The following is an 11,743-nucleotide window of genomic DNA, read 5'->3' as shown; positions in this document are numbered from 1 at the left end:
GGATAGATGAAGAGCGTGAACATGGTGAAGTAAATGTTTGACTTTGGGTGTGGGCTAAAAAAGAAACGCTTATTTCCATAGAGAAACGGGCACGTGTTAGAGAAAACAGCCTAAACCTAAAGTGAGTAAGAGGCGTTTGGTCGGTTTTTTGTCAATTTGCATTTACCACGCACAGTAAAACAATAAATTTTGTGTGCAATTCTAGAGAGAGAGAGAGAGAGAGAGAGTGTTATGTGTGTACTGCTTGGCTGGGTTGGGCTGTCTGAAAGAGAAAGAAGAGAAAGATCAAGAGGTTAAATTCATTATTATTATTACAGGGTTTTTCTTTCTTTCTTTCTTTCTTTCTCTACAAAGTTTCTTGTGCTCCAAAAACCACCGACACTGGTGGGTGTGGTTGTGGTTGTGGTATTCACTCTTAACCTTTTTCTTCTTCTTCTTCTCTAATTTTCTCAAGTTTCATTTCTTTTTTTTTTTTTGATATTTTTTAATATTTCAAGGCGGTTTTGGAACTCAAAACAAAATTTCCCTGATTTTTATTTTGTGTTGATACATTTTCTTTTGACCTACGAGCACTGCTTCTATCTTTTTGTTCTTCTATTCACAAATTTTGAAGCTTTATCTTTCAAAATCTAGAGCCCTTTTCACTAGGTTTTGGTCTTGTTTTACTAGGGGTTTTCCTGTTCATAAACTGCATGCTAATATTTGCTTAGGGTTAATTTATTTTTAGCACTTTGTGTAATATCTTGTGTCTCGAATTTCTGGTGTAATTTCCACCAAAATTCTGATCTTGAAAATTTTTCGGTGTTTATTTTTTATTTTTTGGTGACAAAATAGGTCGGCTTTGGAGTAGTAAAAAGACTAGCCAAAAAGGTTTGTGACAAATATTTTATAGTACCTTCTAAGTACTAGTATATAAAATATTTGAGAAGTGAGCGACAATGTATGGGGATTGTCAAGTAATGCCAACCATGGGAGGGAACGTAGTTTCCTCAGAAACCCTCTTTTCGTCGCCACCGATCCAAAACTCTAACTACAACTTCATGTCTAGCATGCCTTTCCAGCCTTTCCCTTCCATGATTGCTGTAAGTTTTCTCATCTTAACTATATACATATATATATATATATATATATATATGTGTGTGTGTGTGTGTGTATCTTCTTTGCATTTCTCTTATATGAGTTTGGTGCAAATTTTGTTTCAGAAAGAAGAAAATGGGTTCCTTAGAGGAAAGGATGAGATGGAGAGTGGGTCTGGGAGTGAACAAGTTGAAGAAAAGTCAGCGACTGAGCAAGAGAGTGAACAACCTCCCAAAAAGAAACGCTATCACAGGCACACCGCTCGCCAGATCCAAGAAATGGAAGCGTACGTACAATATTGACCTCTCTGTATTCTAACTGAGATGCTTTGACTCCAAATCTCTCTCTTTATTAAGTATTGAATTTAAAAAAAAAAAAGAAAAAAAAGAAGCCATTAGCACAAAATATTTCCTATAGAAAAGTGGTATAATTTTCATTCATAACCTTCTCACAATATTCATGTTTATTGGACAGTTTGTTTAAGGAATGTCCACACCCAGATGACAAGCAAAGGCAAAAACTGAGCCAAGAACTTGGCCTCAAACCACGCCAGGTCAAGTTTTGGTTCCAAAACCGACGAACCCAGATGAAGGTATTAATTGTAGCAGTCCTCAAAATCTCAAATTTAAGCTTTCATTTTCAATGGAAACCCTAACATGTACGAATCCTTAATGAATTTACTTCAGCCTCACACTCACGCTTCTCAAGGAAAACGCGTTCCATTATCCGTATCATGCTACATTTGAAGCCCTAAACGGCTAAAAGAAGAATCTCATTTACTCTAGCACACTTTTTTGCTTCTAGTTTTTTTGTACAATCTGTTTCCCATTAATGTACACCATTAATATCTACCTGCATATGTGCTTCCCAAAAAATGCAAAAGAATAAATGCTATGCCATTCAAAGTTTAGACTTTATTGTAGCCTTTGTAGGGGAACTTAGCTCATTCTCTACCTCAAGGTTCAGTCATTAGTGTTTGCACTTTGCAAGGGATAAGATAACAACATTATTGTGCAAAAAGGGTATCTATCAAAATGGCTTTTATTTCAATCTTTACTTTTTCTTGATTTATGACTTATTGGTAGGCACAACAAGATCGGTCGGATAACGCTATACTTAAGGCAGAGAATGATAATCTAAGGAATGAGAATTACCGGCTACAAACTGCGTTACGCAATGTTGTCTGCCCTAATTGTGGAGGTCCGTGTGTGATAGGAGGGGGGATGGGCTTGGATGAACAGCAAATTCACCTTGAAAATGCCAGGCTGAGAGATGAGGTATAGTATACGTATGTTGTTTTGTTAGGCACCTCTAAATGCACAAGAAAATTTGGTTATTCTTTTATTTTATTTTTATGAACCCAAATTTTATTCAGCAATGTGTTCGAAACTAACATCATGTTCACGAAAATTTGGTCACTATAAAAGATTTACAGTCCTTTAATGTTCAGAAATGAATCATGATTTTTGCTTAAATCCAGGTTTTTTTTTTTTTTTTTTTTTTTTTTTTTTTATATAGACTAATTAAAATAAGCTGATTAATCTTTTTAGTATACCAAACTCACTTACAGGATTAACTTCACTTGTTTGCTGTCTAAACGCAAGTTTGGTGCTATGAATAAGTTGAAGATTAAAGTAGAATTTAAAGATTAATTGAAATTTTTTACAGCTAGAACGTGTTTGTTGTATCGCCTCACGATATGCTGGCCGGCCAATCGAATTAATGTCACCAGCTCCTCATCTTATGCCTCCGTCATTGGATTTGGATATGAATATGTATTCAAGGCATTTCCCAGACCCCATGGCTTCTTGCACAGAAATGATTCCTGTTCCTATGTTGCCTCCAGAAACTTCCCACTTCCCTGAAGGTGGTCTGTTGTTGGAAGAGGAGAAGTCAATTGCATTGGAGCTTGCTGCTTCGTCCATAAATGAACTTGTGAAGATGTGTCAAGGAACTGAGCCTCTTTGGATCCGAAACAATGAAAATGGAAGAGAGGTGCTTAATCTTGAAGAGCATGCAAGGATGTTTCCATGGCCAATGAACCTCAAGCAAAATTCCAGTGAGTTCAGGACAGAAGCCAGCCGTGATTGTGCTGTAGTTATAATGAATAGCATCAACTTGGTCGATGCCTTCCTTGATGCTGTAAGTTCCCTTTCTTTTCTTTTTCTTTTTTTTTTTTTTTTTTAACAAAAGATGGATATATTCACAACTTCTGAAGAAGCAAATTATAATGTCAATAACTTTTTGATCACCTAATACTTTTTAATATTTTCAATGAAGATGTTTAAAATTGAAATTACCATGTCCCATTTAAAATATATCAAAAAAAGAAGTATATATTAGAATGCATAATTTGGACTCTTATTTAGAAGTCTTCTAACTTATTATGCCAGTTAATCTCAATCTCATTTAAAATGAATTTGTTTTCTCTTCAATTTCAGAACAAGTGGGTGGAATTGTTTCCTTCGATTGTTTCCAGAGCAAAAACTGTTCAAGTTATATCACCAGGCGATTCTGGTCAAGCAAGTGGTTCTTTTCAATTGGTATGCATTATAAAGTTCTAGAACTTCTTTTATCTTTTACATTTGTTATTGTACCTTATGTTTTGAATTTATGTAGGGCTACAAAATTTCATAGGCCTTAATGGTTTCCATCATAGGGTGATATTTATATGTTGGCTACTTGTTTGGGCAGATGTATGCAGAATTGCAAGTTCTTTCTCCATTGGTACCAACTCGAGAGGTTCATTTCCTTCGTTATTGCCAGCAGAATGCCGAGGAGGGGACATGGGCTATTGTTGATTTTCCGATTGATAGCTTCCATGACAACCTTCAGCCTTCCTTTCCCAGATACAAGAGATGGCCCTCTGGATGTCTTATTCAAGACATGCCAAATGGCTACTCAAGGGTGTGTTCAACTTTATAATTATGTAAAATCTAATTTCTCATTGCTAAATTTTCTACTAAATTTCTTGTGTAGGTATATCATATATTACACCTTCCTAGTTCTACTTAGAGCAATATGTCATGAAATCTAAGACCGGAAGGCTTTCTATGCAGGTTACATGGGTAGAACATGCAGAGGTAGAGGAGAAACCAGTCCATCAGATATTTAGTGACTATGTCTGTAATGGTATGGCATTTGGAGCACAGCGCTGGTTAGCTGTCTTGCAGCGACAGTGCGAGAGAGTTGCAAGCCTCATGGCAAGAAATATATCGGACCTTGGAGGTTCTTTATTTATTTATTTATTTTCCTCTTTCCTTCTGTTTTTACTTTTTGAGTTTACACTTACATTCTCTTTCTCTCTCCAGGTGCATCAAGAAAGCAAGTATGTTATAATCATATAAATATAACAAAGTAATGTTAGGAATAACATATTTCACAATTGTTGACATAACAAGATGTGATTGAATCAACGTCACAATTTTATTCAATACTTTTATTAGGACAATCATAACATGTTATTGCAATAATGAATTTTTCTTAAGTAATGTGATTTTGTTAAAGTTTAAAAACACTACAAAAAAAGCATACGGTAGGTTTGCATGCAAAAAAAAAGAAAAAAAAGAAACTGAAAATAGATGGCTTATGCTGTTTTTTTAAATGAAATATGCTAAAAAGAATTACTAATTTTACTACAAAAGATTTATAAATTGAAATGACAAATTTGATTCAATAATAAATAAATATTTGAATAACTTTTTAAGTAATTAGTAACAAGTTTGTAGGCTGATGTACCTATATTAAAAAAAAGTTTGTAAAACTAATTAATGAAGTAAAATTTGTCATATATTGTTTGTTTGTTTTTTACTTATTTGGTTAATTTTTAGCTTTATGCTTTTATGTACAAATTTTTTAAACCTCACATTTTTTATATTTCAAAATACAATTATATTTTAACACACTTTAACAAAAAGCAATCAGCAAAAAGTTAAAATAAGCTTATGCTAAACACACGTATAGTCTTACTCTTCTAATAATGCTTCCGCTTCAATGATTTATGTGTGCAGGTATGACATTTTATTCGCCTGCATACGTGAATGTTATTATATTCCACAATTGCGTCCTTTTTTTAATCAACTTATTCAAATAATCAATGCAACTTGAACATATGTTCATACAGGTGAATAGAATGAGTTGACAAAAACAAAATGGATGTGTCATTTCAATCATTAGAACCATGCATTTTTCATCCTTACATACAGGATCTTACAAGGCAGAAATAATTTTTACACTTGTTTATATCCACGGTTATACATCAGTATTCATAATTGATACAAAAATATCTACATAAATCTCCACATTAGTATCATTGTCCATAAGATTATACAAAGGTTAATTTTTTTTTTCTATTTGTCTCCGTATGTGTGCAATGTGTCTGATAATAATTCTTTTAACTTTTGATCTATTATTTTAGAATCTTATTCACTCTTCTAACTTTTGATTATCTAATTCAACGTATTTTATGGTTCAATCTACGTGCAGTTCTACCCTCTCCAGAAGCACGAAGGAACTTGATGAGATTGGCCCAAAGAATGATAAGAACATTCTGCGTTAACATCAGCAGCTCCAGTGGTCTGATGTGGACGGCTTTATCAGATTCCCCTGATGACACTGTTAGAATTACTACAAGGAAAATCTCAGAGCCTGGCCAACCAAGTGGTCTCATACTCTGTGCTGTGTCCACTACTTGGCTGCCATACCCTCATGGCCATGTCTTTGATCTCTTGAGAGATGAACGCCGTAGATCTCAGGTTATATCTTTACAACAACAACAAGCCTTACAAACTGCAACTCTTTTATTGTTTTATACACCAATATAAATTCAAACTAGCTTGTTCTGGAAGATGAATTATTCACTGTATTATGCAGCTTGAGGTACTCTCTAATGGGAATTCGTTACATGAGGTGGCTCACATTGCAAACGGCTCTCATCCAGGAAATTGCATTTCTCTTCTTCGCATCAATGTAAGCATTTTTTTTTTTCTTCTTATAACTATGATTATTGTTCTATCACGCTTACAAGCTACAAATGAAAGTGGCAAGTTTTACCCAAAACTCATTAATCCGCCCATGACCGACTTATTTTAAGTGAATTTTTACTAAGATTTGGGTTAAATAGGTAAAGAGTTAAATTGGTAACCAATTAAATAAGTATTAATGGGTAGCATCTTTATTTATTTTTTTTCACCTATTAAAAGTTATTAAAAAAAAAAAAACCAGAAAAACCAAAACCCAAACCCAAACCCTAACAAGTCACAAGATGCCTCTATCTCCTTTTTTTTTTTTTTTTTTTCTCGATTTTATTGGGTTTTCATTCTCATTTTCCGTACTACCAAACTTATCCTAAACCCAAGCCCTCATACTCCATTTGAGCTGTATTTCAAGTTTAGACAAATGGCCAAAACTTCAAAACTCAAAATAAGTAACTCTAGTCAAGTCTAAGTAAAATAGTCAAATTGAATTGCAAAATGTTTTGAGAAAATTAAAATGCAAAACCCTAAAAAAGCTTTAATGTGGTGTCTTTATACCTATATAATTATACTGTTATAGTGAAAATATGCCTTTCTAAATAAACATTTGATTTAGATTCATAATCTAAAATATCAAAATTATTAGTTTGTTTAGATTTTGCTTATTTTTAGTAACTTATTTGCATAGTGTTTATCAAAAGATATAATTTTTTTGAAAATTTTATATTAAATATGTAACAAAAAGTTAAAAACTAGTTTATTCTCAAAAAATAAACTAAAAATTAAATTATTTACAAACAAACTAAGATAAAAAATAAAAAATAAAAACAAAAAGCAATATTTTTTAAAACTAATTATGTCTGTCAAAATGAATTCTGTGCATAAGCTTCTTGTTTTATATTATCCTCCTATTTATCAACATTATTAATTTGTATGTGACATAATTTAGCCACCAAAGTATATTTGGTAACTGATTATTTTTCTTCAACTATTTCCAACAAAATTATTTCAGTTTGCATTTGGATTTGACTATGGTAATGAGGTTTGATTCTCTCCTCTAGAGGAGAGAATCAAACCTCATTACCATAGTGCTTGAAGCTTTAAGAACACATAAAATGTAAGTCAAGGGAACTCCAACTAAATCAATTTAGGAAATTCGTTGCATTTTAAACTAAATACAACCAAATTACATCAATGCTGCTGCAATCAACTTCCCCTATTCCAATTTTCCAAGATGGAAATTCAACGATTAGGTGCCTATAGGTGTAAGGATTTCACTATTGTTGCAAAATATATGTCACATTATTGATTCATACTACATGCTTTCATTTTTGTTTTTCTTTTTGCCCCATCTCCGTAATACCGAAAATGATTTAAGGTATTAAGCTGCGAATCTTTATCTGCATGCATGCAGGTAGCCAGCAACTCATCCCAGCATGTAGAGCTAATGCTGCAAGAGAGCTGCACTGACCAGTCCGGCAGCCTTGTTGTGTACACGACTGTCGACGTGGACTCCATCCAGCTCGCAATGAGTAGCGAGGACCCCTCCTGCATTCCGCTCCTACCAATTGGGTTCGTCATAATTCCATTTGAGCCCACCACTGACATCACTAATACCGCTTCTGGTGATGGCAACCCAATGCCATCATCCGAAGAAGGGAATGCATCTACTACTTCTTCTCCTGCAGGCTGTCTACTCACAGTGGTACTCCAAGTTGTTGCAAGCACAATCCCATCAGCAAAGCTCAACCTCTCTAGCGTGACCGCCATCAACAACCACTTGTGTAACACGGTGCATCAAATTAATGCTGCTCTTAGTAGTAGTACCACCACAAGCTGCCCTGACAATGTTAGTGTTGTAGGCTCTTGCACTGAGACTGCAATTGCTCCATCACCCAAGCAATAGCATCTCAATAGCTCTTAAGTTCCCAAGGGTACTCAACTATTCATCTATCTTTTTTGGATAATTCAGTGGGAACGCAAGGGGTAGAAATGTGAAATAAAAATAGGTGAAGTAGGTTTTGGACTTAATTGTTAGGTGGGGTGGGGGGGAGTTGGGAGTTATGATGATAAGAGAGATCTGTAGTGCAACATTAATCAATGTGGGAGTGGGAAAAAAAAGTCAAAAACTATATGTGTTGATGGTAAAGGCCAGAGGGGGAGTCAAGAGCGCACCAGCTATAACCCTTGATTTCTGGTTAGGGCTTAAAAAAAATACAAGATGGTCCTCACCAGTCAGCAAGGGTGGTGGTTCGGGTATTGACTTCTTCTTGTCTGTAGGCCTTTTTTGTTTTTGATGAATTCAATGCTATCTTTTTCAATTGTTTTACTCATTAATTGTTTGTTATTTCTCTCTCCCTCTCTCTCTCTCTCTCTCTCTCTGTCACTCGTGTGTTTGAATTGATGTTACTCCCTTTCCTGACAATTTTTTGAAATGCTTTCATTTTTGGTCACCTGGGTACGATTTTTTGCTTGCTCTTGTGATTGGTAGTGTCTGTGGAGTATTTAATAAAGGCACGTACGAGAGCTTGCATAAGCATGACTCGTTAATTGCTATTGCTATTTGCTGTACATTTTCAAATACTCTTTAACTTTCACTGTTTAAAAAATAAGTTAACTTTTAGTTTTTATCTTCTTTTTCAAGACATGATACAAAGTTGAGTGATGTTATGCTCTTGTGATTGGTAGTGTCTGTGGAGTATTTATTAAAGGCACGTACGAGAGCTTGCATAAGCATGACTCGTTAATTGCTATTGCTATTTGCTGTACATTTTCAAATACTCTGTAACTTTCACTTTTTAAAAAATAAGTTAACTTTTAGTTTTTATCTTCTTTTTCAAGACATGATACAAAGTTGAGTGATGTTAAAGATGTTATAGATTTTACTATCTAACCTCTACTAATTGATGTGTTACCACTTACCAATTAAAAAAAAGTAATTTAAATAAAGTTGAGTGATGTTAAAGATGTTATTGATTTCACTATCTAACCTCTACTAATTGATGTGTTACCACTTACCAATCACAAAAAAAGTAATTTAAAGATGTTATTGAAATTCAACCATTATATTCATTACCTCATTAATTTGTAATTTCTATATAGAATAAAATCTGTACATTATCTTTAGAATTTTCCTACAAAGTTTGGAGTTTATTTATTCACAAAAATGGAGTTTCGGTTGAACCAACGTTATGGGCATTTGTGCACCACGGGAGTTCTTGCGATTCTTAGGCATTTCTTTGTGATTTCTCAAGAATTTCCTCATTTTTCTAGGATTTTAGTGTTAGAATTACTAAAGGATTTGTTTCAAAAGCCAGAGCTGCTTTTTTTTTTTTGGATGTAGTTTGCTAGTTTTCAATTTACCTCTCTCGGCCTCTAGATTATTTCATCCTTAAAGGCCTAGGTTCATGTGACTGCTTAGGGTAACGTTGAAGGATCAAAAGGATGTGATTTGTGAGTCAAAATGCAGTAGGGGACTATAGAAGTTTTGATGAGGAATGGCCCACAAGTTAGGTAGGAGCTATTGGACTCGGGCTATTATCTTCTCAGGCCCAGCCCAAAAATAAGCCAAACCTTGACTGGAGTAAACTATTTTAGGGGGAAGGAGCAGGACTCGCAAGCTTGAATTAATATTGAAGATCATGATCAATGGCAGAAATGTGGTGAGTCCTATGGAAATTGCATGTGGTGGGCAGAAATTAGAACCAAGCAAAGCTCTCTCTCTCTCTAGTTTCACACACCCCTCTTCCCATTTTGAGAGTAGTATTTATAGGGGAATAGAGTGAAATCCCAAGGAAGGGAGAACATGGGGGAGGGGGGATCACTAGTTATTCCCGCCGATCCTAGGGGTAGGAAATTGGCCTAGTCCTATTTTCTTTCCCCAGATATGTCACTTAACACATCTCTCCTGCTTAGTTTAGATCTTCTTAATTTCCCAATCTTTCTAATTCCCTTCTTGCATCCAGACGGAGATTCTTGAGGCATAACTCAATTAGGGCCTATTAGCCTTGGACAAAAAGGGGGCAAGAGATTGTCAATCACTATAGGCCTTAAAGGTTGAGGCCCTTAAGGTCCATTTAGTTGGGAGAATAGAAAATGGAAAGAGGATAGAAGAGGTTTTAATTTTCCTTGTTTCTATTTAGTTGGTAAGGTAGAAAAGTTAAAAGATAGAAAACGTTTTTATTTGCTTGAGATAAAAATCGGAAGATAAAAAATAAAGTTTGTATAAATTTACTTATATATTCTTATTAAAAATGATGTCAAACTTTTTTTTAAAAGCAAGAGAGAGAGAGAGAGAGAGGCAACCCAAATCTATTTAGATGAAAGGTCGATAGAATCTAGATGCCCTTGAAGCAATGCAATAGCCTACAAAATATCCATTCAGAGTCTTAGGGTCAGGTTTCCTTAATTGTGGATTATAAGGCCTTACTTCAAAATGGTGCAATCTGTTGTGGGTCCAGCCCACGTGATAGCCCATTCAATGGGTTTGTATCAAGAATTCTACTTCAAGTAGAATTAGGAGTCAGTGAACTCCTAGGAAAGCAAAAGAACTAATCCTGTTTGAAATAAGAGTCCGTGGCTATTGGTTGAAAGACTCCTTATTTGACTCGTATTGGTATTGGGATTTGGGATTGTGATGTGAGGCTAGGTTATATATAAATATTGTTTGTGCTGAATTGGTATGCCGCATAGTGAAAAGAAGAAAAGAAAAGAGAAAAGTGCCGCACAGTGAAAAAGAAAAAGAATAGAGAAAAAGGATTGCTACTTTTGAGAAAGATGATTTGTATGTGTGAGAGCAAAGAAAAATAAGAGAGATTTTTTTTTCTTTAACTGTAAGGTATATATAAGAATTATTATAATTGATTTTGATGATGCCGAAAATATCACGAGTAAGCCACACGGTCCTCGCGCGCTCCAAACAGCACCTGCACAGCAAAATGAAAGGACCTAGCAGAGAGCACCGGTGTGGTACCAGTCAAATACCCTCCGAAGGTCAAGTCAGAACTATTCTCACAACTCTAGAGTGCTAGAGAGGGTAAATTATGCGTACCTTGGTTATCTGCTGGGGGTAATCGTCTACCACTACGGACAATGTGACCGTGCCCAGGGGGAATACCCGGCTCCCTCCAAAACCCACAAGCGGGGCATTTGTCGGAATCAATCGTTCCCTGTCGATCCTCATCTACTGGAACGCCGGGTAGTATAGAATATCTGCTAAACTGCCGTTGTCGACCAACACCAGGTGCATGTTGTAGTCTTCTACCCGTAAGCTGACGACGAGCACATCGTCATGTGGATGGTGAAGGTGTCGCGCATCCCCTTCTGAGAACCCGATAATGGGGCCTTCTCTTCGCACTATCTTTGGCACGGCTCCCGTCAGCTGAACATTTTATGCCATCCGAATGTAGGTTTTGCAGGCCTTTTTAGATGACCCGACGGCAGCTATTCCTCCTACGGTCATTCTTATGTCCCCTATCGGGGGTCTCGGCCGCTCATTATCCCGTCGGGGGTGTTGGTCTTGTGGGGGTGGATCTGTTTTCTCCTTGCTAACGAACTTCTGCAGTTTTCCTTGTCTGATAAGGGGCCTCGATCTGCTGCTTCAGGTCATAGCAATCGGCCATATCGTGACCATGGTCACAGTGGAAGGGGCAATACTTATCCCTAGAACGTTTGTTGGGATCACTCTTCAGCTT

The 11,743-nt window shown here is 35.8% G+C and overlaps 1 protein-coding gene across 2 annotated transcripts; it reads left to right on the top strand.

The window, feature by feature from the left end:
* The first annotated feature begins 202 nt into the window (after positions 1 to 202).
* LOC126709352 (homeobox-leucine zipper protein HDG5-like) lies at positions 203 to 8,387 on the top strand. Of its 2 annotated transcripts, none has more exons than XM_050409564.1 (12): positions 203 to 292; positions 835 to 1,082; positions 1,203 to 1,363; positions 1,552 to 1,669; positions 2,163 to 2,354; positions 2,746 to 3,219; positions 3,519 to 3,620; positions 3,772 to 3,984; positions 4,137 to 4,305; positions 5,563 to 5,831; positions 5,950 to 6,045; positions 7,465 to 8,387. In XM_050409564.1, the coding sequence occupies exons 2-12, from the start codon at positions 939 to 941 to the stop codon at positions 7,954 to 7,956; spliced, it is 2,430 nt and encodes an 809-aa protein (XP_050265521.1). In that variant the 5' UTR covers positions 203 to 292; positions 835 to 938; the 3' UTR covers positions 7,957 to 8,387. The 2 variants fall into 2 exon arrangements, with proteins under 2 accessions (XP_050265521.1, XP_050265520.1); XM_050409563.1 differs by having other exon boundaries at positions 241 to 405.
* The last annotated feature ends 3,356 nt before the right edge of the window (positions 8,388 to 11,743 follow it).

This window comes from Quercus robur, chromosome 12 (assembly GCF_932294415.1).
Source record: "Quercus robur chromosome 12, dhQueRobu3.1, whole genome shotgun sequence".
In the NCBI taxonomy this organism is placed as follows: domain Eukaryota; kingdom Viridiplantae; phylum Streptophyta; class Magnoliopsida; order Fagales; family Fagaceae; genus Quercus; species Quercus robur.
Note: the sequence above shows the minus strand (reverse complement) of the source record. Positions and strands in the feature narration are given on the sequence as shown.